We start from the raw sequence: 25656 nt of genomic DNA on the forward strand, positions 1-25656 counted from the left end.
CCAAACGACTTTTCCACTCGATCCAATGTATTCTGGGCAATTAGGGGGATGTAGCTGGGTGTCCTTCCCTTCGTATACCATGAAGGCATAGGTATACCCTGTAGCACGATCGCACAATTTTTACATCTTCACCCCATAGCGGGCCCTTTTGGTGGGAATAAATTGTTTTAAGCCCAGCCTGCCAGAAAATTTGATAAGGGACTCATCCACACATATGTGTTGGCCTGGGGTAAACAACCGGGGGAAGATTTTAGAAAAGGGACAGGCATAATAGGACATTGGGTTACTTGCTATAAATTGTTGGGCATATAGGTTGCACTGGGCCACAATTGATGCAAGCATGTCCCCAGTAAAAATTAAATGGAAAAAGTCTATCTGGGAAAAATGTTCTGTGTCCACCTGGACTCCTGGCTGGGCAGTGAAAGGGGGAACGTTAGCTTCTGCTGAATTAGGAGGCAGCCACAAGGGGTTTTGAAGGGAATAGGGAAGGCTGGCATGGGACCTAACCCTTTGGGACTGAGGTAACACCCCACTGGTACGTGGCCTTTGCCGAGGTACTGCGATGCTGGTGGATGGCACTGCCTCCTCACCAGTTCGCCTTCGCCTGGCAGGCGGACTCTCATCCTCCTCCTCTGAGGCTGTCAGTGTACCACTGGTTAGGACAGGCTCGTAGTCCACGTCAGACTCAGAATCTGAAAATGAGGAGGAATCCGAAGCGGAGAGCTCCCCGTTGCTCTCGTCGCCCGCAAGAATATTGTATGCCTCCTCAGCTGAATATAATCTTCTAGCCATTGTTGGTGATGACAGAAGGCACTGATGACAAGTGACACTGATGATAGCTGGCACTCTTACGTGGCACTGATGACACGCAACACTGATACGTGGCACTGGTGACACTGATAACAGATGGCACGTGGCACTGATGACAGGTGGTACTGACAGGTTGCACTGACAGGTGGAACTGATGGCAGGTGGCACTGGCAGAGGCACTGGCAGATGCCACTGATATAATCGTGTTGGCACGGTGTATGTGTTTTTTTTCACTCACAATCTCACACTCTGAAGCACAGGTCGCTCTCCCTCCTCACACGCGGTCTCTGTGTGAGGAGGGAGAGACGGCAATGAGAGATGATCTCATATGTTTACATTTGAGATCACCTCTTATTGGCCCCGCCGATCGCGCTGAAAACGGCCGCTATGATTGGCCGTTTTCAGCGATCTGTGACTGACTGTGTCCAAGGGACACAGCCAGCACAGAACTTGCCCGATGCGCGCCCGCGCCCGGAACGCACATCGCAGAAGTAAACAGGACGTCCACCCGGTAGTTAGCGTCCGCGCTGCAGCCGTCTTTCAGCTATATCGTGGGCGTGAAGTGGTTAATCAGCTACGTAAAGGAACCCAGGTCCCTGATAGGTCCCTGAACTCAGCCTTCATCACAGTGATCCCCAAACCAGGCAAAGACCCCAGCTCAGTCGCTAACTACCGCCCCATATCCTTAATAAATAACGATCTCAAAATTCTAACCAAAATTATGGCAGACCTATTTCCTCCTTCATTAATCTCTATGTCCACAAGGACCAAGTTGGCTTTATACCGGGGCGACAAGGCCCTGACCAAATTTGAAGAGCAATTGACATTATCTCTCTTCTAAGGTCCAGCTGGGATGGTAATCCGCCCAAACAGGCTTTCTGCTCTCACTAGATCTACAGAAGGCATTTGATTCTGTATCCTGGTCATTCCTTATACCTATCTTGCATCGATGGGGATTTGGACAAACCTATATAAACGCAATAGGGGCCCTCTACTCAAACTCTGAAGCGAAAATTTGATTACAGGGATTCTACGACTCCTTCCCGATATTTAAAAGGCACACAGCAGGGATGCCCCTCATCTCCTCTGATCTTCGTTATTGTCACTGAAACGATGGCCATTGCCATTAGAGACCACCTGGATATCCATGTTCAGTGTGGCCCGCAAACTCACAAGTGCACCTCCTTTGCGGACCACATCCTACTCTTCATCACCTCTCCTTTAATCTTGCTACCTAACATATGCAAACTATTGGATAACTTTAGTGCAGTGGCATGTCTCAAATTAAACTATTCAAAATCTATGGCATTGAATGTAAACCTACCAGAACACCTAGTCGCACGATTAAAAGAAAAATTCCAATTCATATGGAGCGATTCGTTTATCCCCTAGTTAGGCGTCAATCTGGCTGCCCCAGTGGACTGCTTGTATGCTGTTAACTTGCCCCCGATGTACCGCAAACTAGAGGAAGATCTTAAACTTTGGGGCAATTTGAGGCTCTCTTGGTTGGGCAGGGTTGACTCAAAAAATTACTCTACTGCCATGCATTCTCTATCTTTTTAGGTTACTTTCGATACCAATCCTGCGGGACCAACTCCAGAAACTCCAATCCAAAATTCTCAGATTTATCTGGGGGGCAAAGGGACAGAGTTGCCAAGGGGACCCTATACCGAACAAGGCATAAGGGTGGAGTAGGTCTTCCGAATCTTCTCTGGTATCACCAGGCTGCCCAACTGACCCAACTTTCGACAATCTATTCCAAGTTGGCCCATCCGGATTGGGTCCACATGGAAAGGCAAACGATCCCTCACTATACAATAGACTACCTCCTTTGGTGCTCCCCTAAATCCAGACCCGCGATTATGGTCCCTACTCTCTCCCACTCTTTAGTAACATGGGACTCCCTCAAAAACAACCCGCATTTAATTTCTAACTGGCGCCCACTCTCTCACCTCTTTCGCAATCCTATCTTTCCACCAGGTATGGAAATAAAAGCATTTAAATGGTGGCTTGATAAAGGGCTATATAGGATCGAACATTTTGTTAATCCCTCTGGCCCTCTCACTTTTTTTTTTTTTTATATATTCTTTATTTTATTTTATAGTAATACAAAAAAGATAACAAAGTACATATTACCCTTCAGGGGAATATTAAGCACATTATGAACCAAGAAAAAATACATTATCTTATCCCTCCTACCCCTAACCACAAAAGAAAAAAAAAAAAAAAAACACAACCAACCCCCCCATCCCCCTCCCTCCTTCCTTGCATCTTCTCTGCTTCTATGACTCCATCAGCGAGAGGCTCTCCTCCGTTCTCCTGAAATCGAGCCATTTCTGTCATGTCTTAAGATATTTCTCTCGTGTACCTTCTATTAGGTGTATTGACTCCTCTAAGGATCTTACCCACTCCACTCTTATTATCCAATCCTTCACATTTGGAGCTTCCGGGACTTTCCAGAAGCGAGGTATTAAAGCTTTCGCAGCATTCAAAAGAAACGGCACTAATAGCCTGCAATATTGGTGTACTTCCATATCAACATCATGGAACAAGCACGTCCAGGGTTTTTTTTATCTGTTCTCCCGTTATCTGTGTAATTTTACCTATGAATTTTTCCCAGAAGGGGTAAATTTTGGGGCAGACCCACCATACGTGCGCAAAAGTACCCACCTCCCCGCACCCCCTCCAACAGGTTGGGGGACTTTCTAACCTATATTCATGCGCCCTTTGGGGGGTCACGTACCACCTTGCTAATAATTTATAGCTCATTTCATATGTCCGAGTATCTTTTGCCGGTGCATACACCATTTTAAGTATTTTAAGCCTATGTTCCTCATTTCTCAAAGGTCCTATTTCTCTTTCCCACTTGCCCAGGTAGACAGGGCGCCTTTTGTTTGCTTCGTCTCTCAATATTTTATAAATTTTAGATACAGTGCCCACTTTACTCGGAGGGGTGCTTAATACTTTTTCTATTGCTCTTAGTTGACCTTTTCCCCTCAGTGGTTGTGGGAAAGAGTGTGTAAAGTGCTGTAACTGTGCGTATCTCCATTTATCCAGAGGTTTACTTCCCCATTCCCTCGTGATTTCTGTGTATGTGTAGAGTCTGTTACCCCTCATCACATCCTGTAGTTGAATTACCTTCTTTTTTTGCCCACCTTGTAAAGTATACATATTCCTCCTTTCCCGGCTTAAAATAATTTGTGTTAGTGAGTGATATAAGTGGTGAATTATAATCCCATTTAAGTCTCTTACCCTGCCCCAAATCCTAAATCTGTTTTTCGTCGAAATGTTAGTGTGACGCCCTAACTCACGAAACTGTGACGGAATCCATACCATTTTTTCTAAATCTGCCCCACATTGTGCCCTTTCTATATTCACCCAGCTTTTCCCTTTTCTATCCTGCAACCAATCTACAATCCTAGCGATCGAGATTGCTTCATAATATTTTTTAAAATCCGGAGCACCCAATCCTCCCTGTCTTTTGTCCCTGGACATAGTGTCGTATGCTATCCTAGGACGTTTACTTGCCCAGATATAACTCAGTACCATAGATTGTAGCTTTCTAAAAAAATTGTGGGGGAGCGCGATTGGAATCACTGAAAAAAGTGTAAATCAGCATTGGGAGGACAAACATTTTTACAGCGTTTATCCTGCAAATCCATGACAAAGATCGATGCTTCATCAAGTTCAATTGATCCTTAATCTTATTAAGCAAGGGGATATAATTAGCTTTAACCACTTGCCGACCGCCTAACGTAGATATACGTCGGCAGAATGGCACGGGCAGGCAGAATCACATACCTGTACGTGATCTGCCTCCCGCGGGCGGGGGGTCCAATCGGACCCCCCCCCCCGGTGCCAGCGGCGGTCGGCATTTCACTGGGAGCGTTGGGAGGCGAGGGGGAGACCATCCGATCGTGGCCCTCCCCCTCGCGATCACTCCCAGCCAATCGGAATCCTCCCCTGCCTGTGTGTAGGCAGGGGATGTGATGTCATCTCTCCTCGGCTTGGCAGTTTCCGTTCCAGCGCCGAGAGAAGACATGTAAGTGCACAAAACACTACACACACACAGTAGAATATGGCAGGCACATAAAACACCCCCGACGCCCCCCCGATCGCCCCCCGATCGCCCCCCAACCACCCCCCCCCCCGTCACAAACTGACACCAAGCAGTATTTTTTTTTTTTTTCTGATTACTGATTGGTGTCAGTTTGTGACAGTTACAGTATTAGGGCAGTGAGTGGTAGCCCCCTTTAGGTCTAGGGTACCCCCCTAACCCCCCCTAATAAAGTTTTAACCCCTTGATCACCCCGTCACCATTGTCACTAAGCGATCATTTTTCTGATCGCTGTATTAGTGTCGCTGGTGACGCTAGTTAGGGAGGTAAATATTTAGGTTCACCGTCAGCGTTTTATAGCGTCAGGGACCCCCATATACTATCTAATAAATGTTTTAACCCCTTGATTGCCCCCTAGTTAACCCTTTCACCACTGATCACCGTATAAGTGTTACGGGTGACGCTGGTTAGTTCGTTTATTTTTTATAGTGTCAGGGCACCCGCCGTTTATTACCGAATAAAGGTTTAGCCCCCTGATCGCCCGGCGGTGATATGCGTCGCCCCAGGCAGCGTCAGATTAGCGCCAGTACCGCTAACACCCACGCACGCAGCATACGCCTCCCTTAGTGGTATAGTATCTGTACGGATCAATATCTGATCCGATCAGATCTATACTAGCGTCCCCAGCAGTTTAGGGTTCCCAAAAACGCAGTGTTAGCGGGATCAGCCCAGATACCTGCTAGCACCTGCGTTTTTCCCCTCCGCCCGGCCCAGCCCAGCCCACCCAAGTGCAGTATCGATCGATCACTGTCACTAACAAAACACTAAACAAATAACTGCAGCGTTCGCAGAGTCAGGCTTGATCCCTGCGATCGCTAACAGTTTTTTTGGTAGCGTTTTGGTGAACTGGCAAGCACCAGCCCCAGGCAGCGTCAGGTTAGCGCCAGTACCGCTAACACCCACGCACGCACCGTACACCTCCCTTGGTGGTATAGTATCTGATCGGATCAATATCTGATCTGATCTATACTAGCGTCCCCAGCAGTTTAGGGTTCCCACAAACGCAGTGTTAGCGGGATCAGCCCAGATACCTGCTAGCACCTGCGTTTTGCCCCTCCGCCCGGCCCAGCCCAGCCCACCCAAGTGCAGTATCGATCGATCACTGACACTTACAAAACACTAAACGCATAACTGCAGCGTTCGCAGAGTCAGGCCTGATCCCTGCGATCGCTAACAGTTTTTTTTGTAGCGTTTTGGTGAACTGGCAAGCACCAGCGGCCTAGTACACCCCGGTCGTAGTCAAACCCGCACTGCAGTAACACTTGGTGACGTGGCGAGTCCCATAAGTGCAGTTCAAGCTGGTGAGGTGGCAATTACAAGTAGTGTCCCGCTGCCACCAAAAAGACAAACACAGGCCCGTCGTGCCCATAATGCCCTTCCTGCTGCATTCGCCAATCCTAATTGGGAACCCACCACTTCTGCAGCGCCCGTACTTCCCCCATTCACATCCCCAACCAAATGCAGTCGGCTGCATGAGAGGCATTTTCTTTATGTCCTCCCGAGTACCCCTACCCAACGAACCCCCCCAAAAAAGATGTCGTGTCTGCAGCAAGCGCGGATATAGGCGTGACACCCGCTATTATTGTCTCTCCTGTCCTGACAATCCTGGTCTTTGCATTGGTGAATGTTTTGAACGCTACCATTCACTAGTTGAGTATTAGCGTAGGGTACAGCATTGCACAGACTAGGCACACTTTCACAGGGTCTCCCAAGATGCCATCGCATTTTGAGTGACCCGAACCTGGAACCGGTTACAGTTATAAAAGTTAGTTACAAAAAAAAGTGTAAAAAAAAAAAAAAAAAAAACACAAACAAAAATATAAAATAAAAAATAATAGTTGTCGTTTTATTGTTCTTTCTCTCTCTATTCTCTCTATTGTTCTGCTCTTTTTTACTGTATTCTATTCTGCAATGTTTTATTGTTATTATGTTTTATCATGTTTGCTTTTCAGGTATGCAATTTTTTATACTTTACCGTTTACTGTGCTTTATTGTTAACCATTTTTTTGTCTTCAGGTACGCCATTCACGACTTTGAGTGGTTATACCAGAATGATGCCTGCAGGTTTAGGTATCATCTTGGTATCATTCTTTTCAGCCAGCGGTCGGCTTTCATGTAAAAGCAATCCTAGTGGCTAATTAGCCTCTAGACTGCTTTTACAAGCAGTGGGAGGGAATGCCCCCCCCCCCAACGTCTTCCGTGTTTTTCTCTGGCTCTCCTGTCTCAACAGGGAGCCTGAGAATGCAGCCGGTGATTCAGCCAGCTGACCATAGAGCTGATCAGAGACCAGAGTGGCTCCAATCATCTCTATGGCCTAAGAAACCGGAAGCTACGAGCATTTTATGACTTAGATTTCGTCGGATGTAAACAGCGCATTTGGGAAATTGGGAAAGCATTTTATCACACCGATCTTGGTGTGGTCAGATGCTTTGAGGGCAGAGGAGAAATCTAGGGTCTAATAGACCCCAATTTTTAAAAAAAAAAAAATACATACATATTGCTATGATTGCTATGATAGGGGATGTTTACATTCCCTGAGATAACAATAAAAATGATTTTAAAAAAAAAAATGAAAGGAACAGTTTTAAAATAAGATAAAAAAAATAATTATAATAAAGAAAAAAAAAAAAAAGCACCCCTGTCCCCCCTGCTCTCGCGCTAAGGCGAACGCAAACGTCGGTCTGGCATCAAATGTAAACAGCAATTGCATCATGCATGTGAGGTATCACCGCGAACGTCAGATTGAGGGCAGTAATTTTAGCAGTAGACCTCCTCTGTAAATCTAAAGTGGTAACCTGTAAAGGCTTTTAAAGGCTTTTAAAAATGTATTTAGTTTGTCGCCACTGCACGTTTGTGTGCAATTTTAAAGCATGTCATGTTTGGTATCCATGTACTCGGCCTAAGATCATCTTTTTTATTTCATCAAACATTTGGGCAATATAGTGTGTTTTAGTGCATTAAAATTTAAAAAAGTGTTTTTTTTCCCCAAAAAATGCGTTTGAAAAATCGCTGCGCAAATACTGTGTGAAAAAAAAAAATGAAACACCCACCATTTTAATCTGTAGGGCATTTGCTTTAAAAAAATATATAATGTTTGGGGGTTCAAAGTAATTTTCTTGCAAAAAAAAATTATTTTTTTATGTAATCAAAAAGTGTCAGAAAGGGCTTTGTCTTCAAGTGGTTAGAAGAGTGGGTGATGTGTGACATAAGCTTCTAAATGTTGTGCATAAAATGCCAGGACAGTTCAAAACCCCCCCAAATGACCCCATTTTGGAAAGTAGACACCCCAAGCTATTTGCTGAGAGGCATGTCGAGTCCATGGAATATTTTATATTGTGACACAAGTTGCGGGAAAGAGACAATTTTTTATTTTTTTTATTTTTTTTTGCGCAAAGTTGTCACTAAATGATATATTGCTCAAACATGCCATGGGAATATGTGAAATTACACCCCAAAATGCATTCTGTTGCTTCTCCTGAGTACGGGGATACCACATGTGTGAGACTTTTTGGGAGCCTAGCCGCGTACGGGACCCCAAAAACCAAGCACCGCTTTCAGGCTTTCTAAGGCCGTAAATTTTTGATTTCACTCTTCACTGCCTATCACAGTTTCGGAGGCCATGGAATGCCCAGGTGGCAAAAAACCCCCCCAAATGACCCCATTTTGGAAAGTAGACACCCCAAGCTATTTGATGAGAGGTATAGTGAGTATTTTGCAGACCTCACTTTTTGTCACAAAGTTTTGAAAATTGAAAAAAGAAAAAAAAAAAAAAATGTTTTTTCTCGTCTTTCTTTATTTTCAAAAACAAATGAGAGCTGCAAAATACTCACCATGCCTCTCAGCAAATAGCTTGGGGTGTCTACTTTCCAAAATGGGGTCATTTGGGGGGGGTTTGTGCCACCTGGGCATTCCATGGCCTCCGAAACTGTGATAGGCAGTGAAGAGTGAAATCAAAAATTTACACCCTTAGAAATCCTGAAGGCGGTGATTGGTTTTCGGGGCCCCGTACGCGGCTAGGCTACCAAAAAGTCCCACACATGTGGTATCCCCGTACTCAGGAGAAGTAGCTAAATGTATTTTGGGGTGCAATTCCACATATGCCTATGGCCTGTGTGAGCAATATATCATTTAGTGACAACTTTGTGCAAAAAAAAAAAAAAAAATTTGTCACTTTCCCGCAAGTTGTGTCAAAATATAAAACATTCCATGGACTCAACATGCCTCAAAGCAAATAGCTTGGGGTGTCTACTTTCCAAAATGGGGTCATTTGGGGGGGTTTTATGCCATCTGGGCATTTTATGGCCTTCAAAACTGTGATAGGTAGTGAGGAGTAAAATCAAAAATGTACGCCCTTAGAAATCCTGAAGGCAGTGATTGGTTTTCGGGGCCCCGTACGCAGCTAGGCTCCCAAAAAGTCCCACACATGTGGTATCCCCATACTTAGGAGAAGCAGCTAAATGTATTTTGGGGTGCAATTCCACATATGCCCATGGCCTGTGTGAGCAATATATCATTTAGTGACAACTTTTTGTAATTTTTTTTTTTGTCATTATTCAATCACTTGGGACAAAAAAAATGAATATTCAATGGGCTCAACATGCCTCTCAGCAATTTCCTTGGGGTGTCTACTTTCCAAAATGGGGTAATTTGTGGGGGTTTTGTATTGCCCTGCCATTTTAGCACCTCAAGAAACGACATAGGCAGTCATAAATTAAAGGCTGTGTAAATTCCAGAAAATGTACCCTAGTTTGTAGGCGCTATAACTTTTGCGCAAACCAATAAATATACACTTATTGACATTTTTTTTACCAAAGACATGTGGCCGAATACATTTTGGCCTAAATGTATGACTAAAATTGAGTTTATTGGATTTTTTTTATAACAAAAAGTAGAAAATATCATTTTTTTTCCAAATTTTCGGTCTTTTTCCGTGTATAGCGCAAAAAATAAAAACGGCAGAGGTGATCAAATACCATCAAAAGAAAGCTCTATTTGTGGGAAGAAAAGGACGCAAATTTCCTTTGGGTAGAGCATTGCATGACCGCGCAATTAGCAGTTAAAGCGACGCAGTGCCGAATTGTAAAAAGTGCTCTGGTCAGGAAGGGGGTAAAACCTTCCGGGGCTGAAGTGGTTAAACAAATCCTTTGGGTGTGATGTCAGTTTTATACCCAGATATCCCAACTCCCTCCTACACCAAGTAAAGAGAAACTTAGACTGAATTGCTCTCTGCTCTCCCATCTGAAGTGTTATATTTAACAGTTCAGATTTGCCCATATTTATTTTAAAATTCGTAAATTCCCCATATCGTTTAATCTCCTCGAGAAGAATAGGAATTGTTGTTCTAGGACTGGAGATAAAACAGAGCAGGTCATCGGCAAACGCCGCCACCTTGTGTTCCCTTTCTCCCGCCCAGATTCCCTTGGTACTTGGGTTTTTGCGAATCGCTGCTAATAGGGGTTCCAGGGTTAATATAAACAGAATTGGGGATAAAGGACATCCCTGTCTTGTCCCATTAAATAATTCAAGGGGAGAAGACAGGGTTCCATTCACTCTGATTCTAGCTCTTGGATGGTGGTATAGAGAGACAATCCACCTCATCATCCTCTCCCCTACTCCCAAGTACTGTAACGCTTCAAACATAAACCCCCAGTCAACTCTATCGAAGGCCTTTTCGGCGTCGATTGACATGAGGACTCCCGGAAGACCTCTCCTACTTACCTCTTGAATCAGAAAGATAGATTTCAGGGAATTATCCCTCCCCTCCCTACCCGGCACAAACCCCACCTGGTCATTATGCACCCACCTAGGTACCCAGGCCTTTAGCCTATCTGCTAATATTTTAGCAAATATTTTTATATCGGTATTTAATAACGAAATCGGCCTATAGCTACCTGGGGATGCTGGGTCTTTACCTTCCTTTAAGATGAGAGTGATATGGGCCAGTAGGGATTCCTCTCGCAGCATCTCTCCCTCTGCCAGGGCATTTAGATAATTACAGAGTTTAGGTGCTAGAAATTTTGAAATTTTTTTGTAATATAAGATGGAGTATTCGTCGGGGCCTGGGCTCTTCCCAAGGGCAATATTACTTATTGCTCTACCTCCTCCTGCGAAATTGGGGTCTCGAGGAGCTCTACCTCTTCCTTCTCGGCCCTGGGAAGGTCTAGGCCCCGCAGGTACTTCCTAATATCCCCCTTCCTCCTTTCTCCTCCTTCTTCTTCTTCTTCTTCTTCTTTCCTACCCACCCTATAGAGCAGTGGTTCTCAACTCCAGTCCTCAGGACCCACCAACAGGCCAGGTTTGCAAGATAGCTGAAATACATCACAGGTGATATCACTTGCTGCTCAGTGATTGCAGTATTCTAGTCTGCAACTCCCCAAGGTAATACTTAAAATCTGGCCTGTTGGTGGGTCCCGAGGACTGGAGTTGAGAACCACTGCTATAGAGGGAGCTGTAATAGGAGTGGAATACGTCTGCTATTTTAGGGGAGGAAAATTCTAACCCACCTCCTTCATTTCTAATCTTGGGTATGAAGGTCTTGTTCTTTTTTTCCTTAACTCTCCTCGCCAACCATTTGCCCGATTTATTACCCCCCTGATATTTTTCCTTGTTTATGAAATCAAAAGCGCATTTCCTATCCTGTTCTAGCAAATCTTCTAATTCCCTTGTTTTCCCTATTAATTTTTGTCTATCGGGTATCCCCCTTGGTCGCATCCCTTGGTAGAGTTCTTGGATCTCTTTACAAAGTAGTGACATCTTTTTCCTCCTCTCTCTTTTTCCCTGCTCCTATACTAATCAGGACCCCTCTTATGTACGCTTTATGGGCCTCCCAAAGTGTAGCCCTAGATATTTCTTTTGTGTCGTTTATCTCAAAATATGTCTTTAGTTCCTGCTCTACCCTTTCGGCCGTATCTGGGTCTTGGATAAGGGAATCGTTCAATTTCCAATTCGTCCCAATCCGAGCAGCCCCAGATATCTCCAGTTGGATTTTCACTGGGGCATGGTCAGATAATGTGATTGCTTTAATTTCTGCTGTCTTAAGATTCTGGATCAATTGATGTCCTATTAGGATATAGTCTATCCTCGAGAATGATTTATGAACCGGGGAATAAAAGGTATAGTCTCGTTTCTTTGGGTGGCATACCCTCCATGCATCCATGCATCCAGTTGTGGATCTAGGGGCATCACCTGAAGTATCGCACCCTGGGTCCATGCTATAATTCAGATCTCCAGCCACTATTAATTTCCCTTCTTTAAACCTCTCAAGCTTATTTAATACTCTCTTTAGGAATTTATCAGGGTTCCCATTGGGGGAGTATACATTCGCTATTGTACATGTCATATCAAAACAGTTTCCCCTTTATAAAAAAAATACCTTCCCTCTGGATCGGCCAGGCGCTCTCCCTTGATGAATATGGTTGTTCTATTGAATCCAATCGCAACACCCCTTGAATGGGATGATCTTGCCTCCCCATAAAACCACTTTGGAAACTGTTGTGTCGCCAAGCTATCTCCTGACTCATGTGTAATATAGGTCTCCTGTAAACAAACTACGTTTGCTCCCAAATGCTGCAGTTCCCTGTTAATTTTGTACCTTTTTTGCAGTATTTAATCCCCTTACATTATATGTAACCACATTTACAACCCCCATAAATCACTCAGGTAGGAGCGTCCAACCGATCCAGCAAGGCAGTCTGGGAAAGAAAGAAAGGGGAAAAAAAAAAAACCCACCTCAAACCCTTCCCAAACCCTCCCCCCTCCCTACCACCCCTCTTGTCTGGAGCATATTGCCTGGTAGGCCAGGCAGACGCCCTATTTTGTTCAATATATGGGCCCTGGGGACACCTACCTGGTGTGTCCCTATTGCCATACTCCCCGGTGGGCTTGCACCAGCCACCCCTTAAAGCACACCCCAGACCCTCCCTTCCCACCCCGCACTTAATACTTCTTTTACATATTACTTTTACTGAGATAATATCGCTGATCCTCACCGCTGGCTAGGGCCTGCTCCCGTCCCACTGCCCCCACCCCACCTCAACCTCTTTGGGGGATGTATCGTTCTCTCCCCCTCACTCCAGCCTGGGATATGGGGGGGTGAAATATCCAATTTACTACAGAAGTCCCCTAAATCTTCCAGGAATCTTAGTACTGCAGATCGACCATTTTTCCTTCCGATCAGATAGGCCGGGAACCCCCATTGGTAAGTTATCTCGGATGACCTCATAAGTTCAGTAAGGGGTTTCAGAAGCCTCCTTCTTGACAAAGTCTCAGCTGATAGGTCTGCAAACACTTGTAAATCTACTCCTTCATAACCCACACCACGGGATTTCCGCAGTTTTTCCATAATTTTTAGTTTTTCTCCTGTGTAATGAAACCTTACCATGACGTCTCTTGGGCTCTCAGATCTATGTGTATTGAACCGTGCAATCCTATGGACTCTGTCTAATTTCAAAGGCTCTGTTAATTCTTTTTCCAGAAGAGGATTAAATAGGCGTTGTACTATTGTCGTCAGTTCCTCTCTCCTGTACTTCTTGCATTAGGATAAAAAGCCTTCTCTGCGTAGCCGCCTCCCTAGCACTCTCGAATACTTACCTGAGCCCCATCTGTCCAGCGATGTCCAAAAATACCTCGGCCGTCTGGGACTCTCTCTCCTGATTGGCTGAGACACAGCAGCAGCGAGATTGGCTTCCGCGGCTGTCAAAGTCAGTTAGCCAATCAGGGGAGAGAGGGGGCGGGGCCAAAACGGTAGCTCTGTGTCTGAATGGACACAGAGCTGCAGCTTAGCTGCCCCCATAGCCACCTGCTTGCTGTGGGGGCACTTGACAGGAGGGAGGGTCCAGGAGCAGCGAAGAGGGACCAGAGAAGAGGAGGATCCAGGCAGGTAAGTATATCATGTTTGTTATAAAAAAAACAAAAAAACAAACATGAGACTTTACAATCACTTTACATTAAAGCAGTATTAAACACAAAAGAACACATTCATTATATTGCAGATTACCAATTCTTAGACATGATGGCTGTATTTGTTTCCATTTTTAGGCTATCTTCTAATTTCATCTGGTAATCAAGCTAGCAAGTCTGTTTTTTTACAGCACAGACTCTCCAGCAGAATGTATCAGTTTACATGGATATAACAAACCACTGAACACTGGCAGGGGTCATTAAAATTATCACCTTTTATTTATTCATGCAAAACCTTTATCCCAAAATGAAACAAAACTGCTGTAACTGATTATAGAGTGTGAGCTGGAGTTTGGCTTTAATTTGTTAGTGGTTCTAAGGCTTCATGTACACGGGACGTTTTTACAAGCTCTCTTGAACGATTTAACTTGACAGATAGTAACCAACGTTTAAAACGTCCATTTTGCCACGTTTAACAGTGTTTTGCCGCGTTTGTGTTTAGAAGCGTTTAGAAGCATTTTATTCAAAATAGCCAAGAACGAAAAACGCCTGTAAATGAAACGTGACTAAATGCGAGTTACCACGTTTATAAGCATTTGGCGCTTGAAATGCCTCTAAACTCAGCGTCTGAACCCATTTTTTTGCATTCCAAAAAAAGCCTCTAAACTCAACTGCCTAAAAACGACCCTATGTACATGGACAGATAAGAGAACATAGAGGAGAGTTCAGGAGCAGTTGAAAAAAATGCCAAACTGCTCCTAAACGTCCACTTAGCAGCAGCAATATACACGAGGCCTAAGTCTGCTAATACATTTAACATTAACCTCCCCCAGACTGACAATGCTGCTGTCTGCTGTGCTTCCTGTTTTCATTCCTCTAGAGTTGTATCTCACTAATACAGGAGGTGTGTTACTGGCCAGATCACCAGGTGAAAACAGAGGGAAAAAAGCCAAAAAATAAATAAAAAAAACTGATGCAGCCACCACATTTAATGATTGGTAAGCTGCAATACAATACATTTTTGGTTTAAGGCTTAATACCACTTGAAGCAAGAACCCAAGGATGTTAACATTAGGAAACTAGCGAAATGGAAGCAGTGTTCTGCAGTCATAAGTAAATAATGAATTAGTACTTTCAAGCAAAAGCCAATTGAAACAGTTATATAGTTATACTTGTTTATAGCATACATTATATATACACACACTAATTATATATTTTACACTGGAGAGAAACCAGCCATAAATTGATATATCAATCATATAGAAATATGTATGAAATTGACATCAGAGAGAAAGGTATAGATGACAAAAATCATCCATAAAAGGAGATAGACATTACCTTCAGTTTTCTTTAATTCTGCCTGATGTTTCTTCTTTCTATAAATAGTAACAGTGCATTAATACATAAAAAAAAATACACATTTATATGTACAAATATAAAACCGTAAAAGGTTGCAATAATAACTAAAAATGTTGGCATTAAACTAATATTTTTTGCTAAGAAAAAGATATATACAAAATTGCTAAACTAGCCATTTTGTATTTTTTTTTATTTACCTTCCATTTCAATCTACAGCCAGCTAGGATCTTCGTAAACTGACAAAACATCTTTTTAAAAAATGGCAAACTGGGGGTGTTCTGCCCATCATTTCCCATACAGAATACTCTATTATCTGCCTTTCTAGAAGTCTGTAAATGGGTACATACAGGGTAAAAGCTTTCCCTTTAACACTCTGGTTGGCACCAACTAAAGGCTTATGTTGCTGGCAGCATGGGGCCCCTTTAACTGCCGGGTCCATACACCGTACTGACCTACAGAAGTGCGTGCAGGTGGCCAAGTCTGTACAGACCTCTTTTCCCCCTCTCCTGTAAGCTCATGGTCACTTCAATGACCATAAATTATAGCAGGTGAATAAGAAAGGAATGTGAGACTTTGAATGAGGCAATTGACTTGTGGAGGTAGAGTGATTAGTAAACATTATTTATTTGTGACAATAGAATGAAACAAGTAAAAAAGTATTTATATATTCACACACATATTATACTATATATATATATATATATATATATATATATATATATATATATATACACTGTATTTTCCGCACTATAAGGCGCACCTAAGAGCCAGTTCATTTTTCTCCAAATCGGCCGTGCGCCTAATAATCCGGTGCGCCTTGCGTGTACTGAGTTCCAAAATCATTTCCCGCTCTGACACAGGGATGTACGCTGGCATCAAAAAACCAACCACTCCCCTTTGAAGGAGATCTACAATCTAAACAGATCCATCAAACCCCTTTTATACCTGGGCACTAGCACACTGTTGATGCGCTCTGAGTCTCCGCATGGAGCCACATCACATGGGTTCCTACTCCAGTGCTACACGGCTGGTGCGTGTATCGCTGTGTGAGCGGAGCACCCCGATCTCAGTGAGACTACTGACTATCCCCGTACGGACCGGGAAGTAAATCGTCCCTTCACATGAACTGTATCTCCAGCGCAGTGTGGCCAGTGTTTCTCTTACATGTGAGCTGGGCAATCTACTTTTGGTGATACCGCTGATCATTCCTGCAGGGACCTGCCACCGTATGTGAATGGATTGTGGATGCCTGGGCTAAGGTGTTTATAATTAATAATGTAATTGTTAAATAGTTTGTTAACTGTTAAATTAGCATGCGCCTTATGTATGGGTCAAGTACAGAAATAGTCCCCGTAATTGAGAATCCGGTGCGCCTTATGGTGCGGAAAATACAATACTATATATATATATATATATATATATATATATATATATATATATATATATATATATATATATATATATATATATATATATATATATATATATATATATATATATATAAGCTTGGCAGCACATGAGAAGTAATGAATATTGATAAAAATATAAAAATATGTACACATTCTAGAAGCGGCATTTGGCAAAGAGATGAATAATATCAATTATGAGCATGATTAATTGTAGATATAATACAAAATATTTCCTGTTAACAGGCATTGGTACACCATATGCAACAGAGCTGCTGTAAAAACAAAAAAAGGATACACAATAATAGTTACATAGTACTCAATGAATTTTGAATGTATAAAAAGGTATATATGGGACAGTAAATAGGTCATCAGCCAGACTTGACTGAGCACCCCATGGAAACTTGACGCATTTCATGGCTTTATGCCATTCATCAGGAGTTGGCTACAGAAATAAACTGTAAATACAAATGTATATGTAGTATTAGTTAATATATTCTACTCGTAAGGGGAGAAAAAAAAACCTCATGGGGAGAAAGGGATCTATACTTACAGGTCAGCTAAAGCACTGTGCTTGGCAAGCATTGAGGAAGATTGGACCACAAAATGGTTGTCCGTTCTGAAGCTGAGGCAATTTTGGGTGGGAAACACCTGTTTCTATATAGTGACCTGCCAACGACTTTATACCATCTGATACCATGCCCATTTTTAAAAATTACAATTTACCTACATACCAAAATATTTTCCTACTGGGTCTCTGTTGTTCTATATGACTCTATCCACACTGAGGCTGGTCTGGGTTGGGGATGGGGGCGCCCTTTCCTTGTCTTGATTCCGGAGCTGCGATGCTCTTGAGATATTGGCGAGGTGCCCTCCTACGCATCGGCGTCATGCTACAACCTGTTTGTGGCGTCTTTTGATGCCGCGATGCAGGGACGTCTGCTGTCTATCCCATGCAGGAGATGGGGTTGGTGTGGCTGCACTTTGGTGCTTGCGTCGATGGTGGATCTCACTGTCAACTCCTATTCTCATTTGACGTTGTGCATGACATTGGTCGGGGACCTGCCCCACACCTGGATTACAAAAGCAGGTGAGCTTGATTGCCTTACCATTTCACTATGTGTTTTACACAAGGGAGGTAGCACACACAACCCATTCACTGGATACACACGTAAGTTATGCACATTTTTTTTTCTAGCCCTCTCTCCTTTTTTTGACATATGCAACCTACCCATTTATATCCATCTATCTATCCATCTATCTATCTATCTATCTATCTATCTATCTATCTATCTATCTATCTATACACACACACACACATACATACATACAGACACACACATAACACTTATTACATTTTTTATTTTTATTTTTTTCTTCATCCGAAACACTCATGTTTTTTCACTTTTCACATGTTCTCACTTTTTTCTTTTTACATATTTTTCACATATCTATATACATTTTTTTCCAGAACACTATATTTGCAATCATCCCCACACATGTGGAATGTGTTGTGGCCATCGAGTATGCTATGTGGATGTTTTCTTGCCTCAGCATTGGAACAGACATCCCATCTTCCTCAATGCTAGCCAAGCACAGTGATTTAGCCGACCTGAGAGTATAGATCCCTTTCTCCCCATGAGGTTTTTTCTCCCCTTACGGGTAGAATATATTAACTAGTACTACATATCCATTTGTATTTACAGTTTATTTCTGTACCCAACTCCTGATGAATGGCATATAGCCATGAAACATGTTGAGTTTCCATGGGGTGCTCAGTCAAGTCTGGCTCATGACCTATACTGGCCCATATATACATTTTATACATTCAAAATTCATTGAGTACTATGTAACTATTAATGTGTATCTTTTTTTGTTTTTACAGCAGGTCTGTTGCATATGGGTGTACCAATGCCTGTTAATAGGAAATATCTTGTATTATAACTACAATTAATCATGCTCAAGATTGATATTATTCATCTTTTTGACAAATGCCGTTTCTATGACATGTGTGACATTGTATTTATACCATTTTATCAATATTCATTACTTCTCATGTGCTGCCAAGCTGACATATTTGTATCCATTATGTTCATGCCATGTGCGCATGTGTATGTATATATATGAAAATACTTTTTTACTTGTTTCATACTATTGTCACAAATAAATAATGTTTACTAATCACTTTACCGCCACAAGTCAATTGCCTCATTTAAAGTCCCACATTCCTTTCTTATTGACCTGAATCAGGGATGGAGGTACATTCATTGTGCCTCATTTAAAGTCCCAAAACTCCTCCTCTCATTTATATAAATTATAGCAGAATTGTTCAGCAGACTCTGCTGAACAATTCTATAACTCTGATCAGCGGATTATAATCTGCTGATCAGAGTTATTAACCTTAAATGTGACCGCCCCCCTCTATGTCGCTGCTTCCCTGTCCCCAGCCTCTCCACCGCCCGCCGCTCCCTTCCACCTAAAACTACTCCCCCACTCTCCTTTCCTATCCATACCTCCACCCGTTCTGACACCCCCCCCCCCCCCCCCCCGGGCGCAAATTCGATTCCCTGCAGCTACCATCATAAGCCAGCATCCCTCCTCTGCCGTTCCCTCTGGCTTCAGGTGCTCCATGGGGCTTGGGGGAGATGCAGATGTGTCCCCCCAATCACCCCTTATACCGGTCACCGCACCCCTGATTGAGCCATGCTGGGAGCGGCATCCCTCCTTCCCCTCCCAAAGCCTGCAGCTTCTTCCCTGGCAATCTGACAGGCTGGGGTTCGCGGGAGGGAGCGGTGTGGGTGAAGTTTGGGCTGAGGGGTATGGTAAACATGTGTTTACCACCCCCCTCTGTGTAGCACAATAGGCGCAGGCAGCGAACACTTTGATTGTTCCTAAATGTCCACTGACAGCTGATAATAGTAAGCTATGTATCAGAATATCATTTTATGAATAAGTGAGGAATCTCTATACAGATTCCTTATTCATTCAAGTAAAGTGCTGCAGAGAAAAAGACTATCTTCAGTCCCTTTTTCTGTCTAAAAAAAAAAGAGATATGGGGGTCTGTTTAGACCTCTGATATCTCACAAAAGACCCCCAAAAAATAAAGAGAATTAAAGAATATAAAACTGTAAAAAAATTATCAAAGTAAAAAAAAAAGACCCAGTGACTTTTTTAGGGGATGACAGCCCCCCCACCCGGTCCACCCACACCCAGCCTCTCCACGGTGACAACCCCCCACACACACACACACACAATCACCCCTCTACGGCTTCCTCAGCTTCTCCTTCTGGCCAACTCGATCTGCCTCCTGTCCTGATTGGCCAGAAGGAGCAGCCAGAAGAAGTGGGTGGGTCCGGACCCAACCTTTTTCCAGCCAATTAAAGCCTCAGCTTCTAATCATGTGGCTTGGCAAAAAAAAAAAAAAAAAAACTTCATACAAAAACGTATGAGTCTGGCGCCCCTGCGCCCTCAATGGGCCAGCCGGTTGTGGTAAGACCCATTTCACATGGAGCGAACTCTGTCAAGCAGATATGCCTGCTCAGCAGGGATCTGTCTGCTGATCCCTGCTGGGCAGGCGGATGACAGCTCAGCGGATGCAGACCAGGCATAGACACAGCCCGCTGTTCTCTATAGGGCGATCAGATGGAAACAGACCACCTGTCCATTTCAGTCCAATACAGTCTGCTAGACGGATGGGGAATTAGATACCCTACCATCTGTTTTTAGCGGACTGGATCGGATGTAGGCAGGTCTAAACGGACACATGATCATTTACATAAGCCTCTCCATAGGGAACAATGGGTTATCCGATTGGGCCTGCCTGAAAAATGGACAGGCAGGCGGTCTGCTTGTGTGAAAGGGGCCTAAGGCCTTGTTCACACAGGGCATACACAGTGTGCAGGATGCACAGGTGTTCCGTGCATCTCTGTGCAGGCAGTCCCATAGATGTCATTTGGAATTTAGCACCTGCACGAACAGAGCCGTTGCTCCCAATTGTAAATCCATGTAGGTCCGCATGCATGTCCCTGAGCTCACACTGTCTGCGTTCGGAGTCATGTATCCACACCCACATGTCAGATTGGGAACAGCAGCTATGCCTATACAGCCATTGCATCCCAATTGACATAAATAGGACTGCCTGTACCGTGATGCATGGAACACCTGTGCGGGTAAAAATGGCCCTCCATGGGCGTACAAGATAGTATGCCACATGTGAATGATGCTTTAGTAGTAATTTAGCAGGAATTTTGTAAGTTATGTTGTGTCTGTGTACTATTAATGATTTTAGTTTACTTTTAGTAAAAATAGCGATATGATGAATATTTGTGCAATTATTGCGGGGGCCTAAAAAATCAGTAGCACTTTTTTTTATTCTACAGGTCATGTGCTTTCAGAAAACGTCTAATTTCAGGGGGTCTTTTCGAATTCTGAAAGCTGTAAGTGAAAATGGCAACCTCTGGATTTTTACAGTAAATTGTTTTTATTTACCGTTTTGTGTACCTTCAGTTTTCCCCATTTCACAAAAAGGTGCAATGAAAAATGTACAAATATTTATTAACTCAATACAGTTTTAAATTTTATATTTACTAGTAATTATGTACATTTTGCCACGTATGAATCCACTAGTAATGATTTTACCATATTTTTAGCGAAAATATTGTTTTGATAAACATTTGTGCAAATATCACGATACCTTATAAATCTGTAGCACCTTATTTTAGTCTACTGGACATGTGCTTTCAGAAAATACATGGTTTGGAGGTATTTTATGAACTCTGAAAGCTGTAAGTGAAACAGGAAAACCTCCAGATTTTTTGAGAAATGTTTGCGTACGTCCAATTTTTATTATTTCTCAAAAAAGGCGCAATTTAAAATTTACAAATATTTGTTATTTATTTATAACTCAGTACAGGTTAAGCTTTTATATTTGGTAGGGATTTTGTAAAATTTGTTGTGTTTGTATCTACTAATAGTGATTTTAGTGCATTTTTAGCAAAAATATTGCTTTGGTAAACAAATATCATGGGGCCTTAAAAATCAGTAACACCTTCTTTTTATTCTACTGGTCCTATGCTTTAAAGAAACCTTCAGGTGATGGACACTGGCACTCCCCAAGACAAAAAGTCCACTCCCTATATAACCCTCCCACTACTGGGAGTACCTCAGTTTTGTAGCAAAGCAATACACGTGTACACCAAAAAGCAGGGAGGGACCTCTGTGTCCCGTGATGTACTTCAAAGAAAAGGATTTTACAGGTAAGCGGTTTTAAAAATCCTATTCTCTTATCGTACATCACGGGACACAGTGCCATAGTAGTTACTATGTGGGATGTCCCATAGCAATGCCAACTGAAGGAAGGGAGACACAACAAAAGTAGGGCACTAAGAGACTAGAGGACTTATACTGCAGCCTGCAGTACACTGCACCCAAAGGCGATATCCTCATGACCTTTTACATCTATTTGATAGAATCTGGTAAATGTATGGACTGAAGAGCCATGGAGGCTTGGCGATGCACTGCTCTGGAAGTACTAACAGCCCTGGTGGAGTAGAAATTCAAGGATCCTTTAATATGAAAAGGTGGAATTTTCCTCTTTAAACCATGAGCTTGAACAATCACTTGACAAATCCATTTAGAAATAGAAGATTTTGACGCTGCCTGTCCTCTCTTAGGACCTTCTGGCAACACAAACAAAACATCTGTTTTACAAATCTGAGTGGTCACCTTCAAATAGACCTTGATTGCTCTCACCACATCAAGATAATGTAGTGACCTTTCTTCTGCAGATTCTGGAAAAAATGAAGGCAGAACAATATACAACCTTATCCTTATGAATAACCTAATATGGCTCTTTACAAGAAAGAGCAGCCAACTCTGATACTCTTCTTGCAGAAGATATGGCAACCAAAAAACTAAATTTCCCTGGCAAAAGGGCCAAGGGAATATTTCATATCGGCTCAAAAGGCTGTTTCTGTAATGCCGATAGGACTGAATTCAAGTCCCAAGGGTTCGGGGTGACCTAACCAGAGGATTAATCCACGTTAACCCCTGAATAAAGCTACGAACCAGAGAGTGTGACGCAAGTGGTCATTGAAAAAACACCTGGCCTTTGATAGTACGCAAGGCCAGCTTCATTTCTAATCCCATCTGCAGAAATTCAAGGATCCTACCTATGAAATATTTCCTGGGGTGCCAACCCCTGGATTCACACCAGGAGACATATGCCTTCCAGACTCTATAATGTATGACTCTGGAGGCCGGCTTCCTAGCATTAACCAAAGTAGAAACTACTGAACCAGACAGCCCATGGTCTTTCAGAATGTGGGTCTCAATAGCCAAACCGTTAAATTTAGCATTTGGAAGGTAGGATGGAATACACGACTTTGCAAGAGAAGGTCTGGCCGCGGTAGTAGGATCCATGGGTCCCCTACCGCCATCTTTACTATCTCTGCATACCAAGATCTCCTGGGCCACAAGAATCACCTCCTTCCCTTCCTGCTTGATCCTGCAAAGAAGGCGCAGAAGCAGCAGAACAGAAGGGAACACATAGATCAGTGAAAACTGATCCCACGGACAAACTAAGGCATCTGTTCCGCAAGCCAGCAGATACTTTGTCCTTGACACAAAGTTGTCGATCTTTCTGTTGAACCTGGATGCAAACATATCTACGTCCGGAATTCCCCATCTTTGACATATTGACAGAAAGATGTCGGGGTGAGACCATTCTCCCGGGAACAACTGTTGGCCACTCAAGCAGTCCGCTTGCCAATTCTCCATTCCCGGAATGAAGGCTGCCGATAGGCAAGAAATGTGGTCTTCTGCCCAGGATAGGATATGATTCACCTCTCTCTGAGCCGCACGACTTCTCGTGCCCCCTTGGTGATTGATATATGCTACTGTTGTGGCATTGTCAGATTGGATCCTGACAGGACAATCCCATAATCTGAGCGTCCAGGCCTTCAGGGCCAGGCGTGCTGCCCAAATCTCTACAATATTGATGGGCAAGGTCATTTCCATTTTGGACCATTTTCCTTGGACAGATGCTTCTTCCAGGACTGCTCCCCATTCCGGAAGGCTGGCATCAGTTGTCACCACCTTCCAGGTAACTGGTCGGAAGGACTTTCCTTTCTGAAGATTTTTGGATATCAACCACCAACTGAGGCTTTGACGCACTTTGGGGGATAGACGCACCGGGAAGTCTAGTGCTTGGACCTTTTTGTTTCAAGTTGACAGGATACTGTTTTGCAGCAGTCTCGAATGAAACTGCGCATAAGGAACGGCCTCGAATGAAGCTACCATCTTTCCCAACAAACTCATGCAAAGTCGAATATGAGGATTCTTCTTTGCTTTGACCACCTGAATCAGTTTCCTTATGGAACTATTCTTTGCCTGGGGCAAGAACACCCTCTTCTGAGCTGTATCTACGATCAAGCCCAAGTACTGCAAACTCCTTGACGGTTTTAAGGAGGATTTCTCTAGGTTGAGAATCCAACCTAGGTATTCCAGGTAGCTGACTGTGGTGACCAAACTCTGGTTTAAGCGGGCTACCAACTGATCAAGAGTAGATCGTCTAAATAAGCCAGAATCGTTATACCCTGAGGACTTAATCTGCTAAAGGGGGAGCCAGAACCTTTGTAAACACTCGAGGTGCAGTAGCTAGACTGAAAGGCAGAGCTACAAACTGAAAATGAAGAAGATTTTCTATCTCGAATCGTAGATATTTCTGGTGAGCAGGGAAAATCGGTACATGTAGATAAGCATCCTTGATGTCGATTGACGCTAGCAGTTCTCCACCTTGTAGAATGGAGACTACTGATCGGATTGACTCCATGCGAAAAGAGCGGAGATTCAAAAACCGGTTTAGATCTTTGAGATCTTTAGATCTTGAGGGTCTGACATCCCCGTTTGGTTTTGGCACCGTAAAAAGGTTTGCATAAAACCCTAACCCTCACTCTTCCATGGGGACCACCGATATCACTTGAGACAAGAGATGATCCAAAGCCAGAAAGAAAGACTTCTTTTTTCTTGGTCTCTGGGAATGTTTGATCTGAGAAAACGAGGAGACGGGAACTCTAGTCTGTAACCTAGAAATATTGAGGAAGCCACCCATTTGTCCTGACACGGTTCCTGCCAGACCCTTGAGAACTGCAGAAGTCTTCCTCCCCACTCGAGCGAGTGGGGGCGCCCTTTCATAAGGAGGTTTTAGTATTTTGTTTATAGGATTTCCTCCCCCAGGGCCTCTTTTGACCCTGGGGTTGACCCTGAGGTTTACCTCTTGAATTGACGGAGGAGGCCATTGCGACTGCCTGGAGGCAGATGCTACTGGCACTGGAGAAGAAGCTTGTTTAAAAGAAAAATGCTTAAACTTCTTTTTAAAGCGGAGCGCCGCCGAAAAATTTTTTTTTAAAAGTCAGCAGCTACAAATACTGCAGCTGCTGACTTTTAAAACATGGACACTTACCTGTCCAGGGCGCCCGCGATGTTGGCACCCGAGGCCGAAGCGTCTCTCCGTCCTCGGGTGCTGCCGCCTCCATCTTCGGTAAGGGAATCAGGAAGTGAAGCCGTGCGGCTTCACTTCCCGGTTCCCTACTGCGCATGCGCGCGCGCCGCGCAATACGAATGCTCCCTGCTGCCTCTGGGACCCGTGTGTTTCCCAGCAGGCAGCGGGGAGGGAGCAGGAAGTGGCGTAAATAACCGCAGATTCTGCAGCTATCTACGCCGGAAGTGGGTACAGATACCTGTAATATACAGGTATCTGTACCCCCCTCCCCCCTGAAAGGTGCCAACTGTGTCACCGGAGGGGGGGAGGAACCTGATGAGTGGAAGTTCCACTTTTGGGTGGAACTCCACTTTAACTGGTAAAAGGGAACTTTTTCCATTAAAAATTCTTTGGATGTATTTATCCAGATTGTCTCCAAACAACTGTTCACCATGAAATGGAATACTAGCCAAGAGCTTTTTGCATGGCGCTTCGGCTGACCAATTTTTCAACCGTAGAACTCTACTCTTCCAATTTCTTATCTGTTGGATCCTTGAGCATTTGAGCACTGTCTACATGACAAGTCA

At 43.6% G+C, this 25656-nt stretch overlaps 1 protein-coding gene across 6 annotated transcripts in view; it reads right to left on the reverse strand.

Moving 5' to 3' along the window:
- Positions 1-25656, reverse strand: part of ICE1 (interactor of little elongation complex ELL subunit 1) — a 467878-nt gene that overhangs the window by 309703 nt on the left and 132519 nt on the right. For all 6 annotated transcript variants that reach the window (XM_073630761.1, XM_073630760.1, XM_073630759.1 and 3 more), the window contains one exon: positions 15164-15201. In XM_073630761.1, the coding sequence (XP_073486862.1) occupies positions 15164-15201 (38 nt within the window). The remainder of the gene's footprint in view (positions 1-15163; positions 15202-25656) is intronic.

The sequence above is a fragment of the Aquarana catesbeiana genome, linkage group LG05 (assembly GCF_042186555.1).
Source record: "Aquarana catesbeiana isolate 2022-GZ linkage group LG05, ASM4218655v1, whole genome shotgun sequence".
NCBI classification, from domain to species: domain Eukaryota; kingdom Metazoa; phylum Chordata; class Amphibia; order Anura; family Ranidae; genus Aquarana; species Aquarana catesbeiana.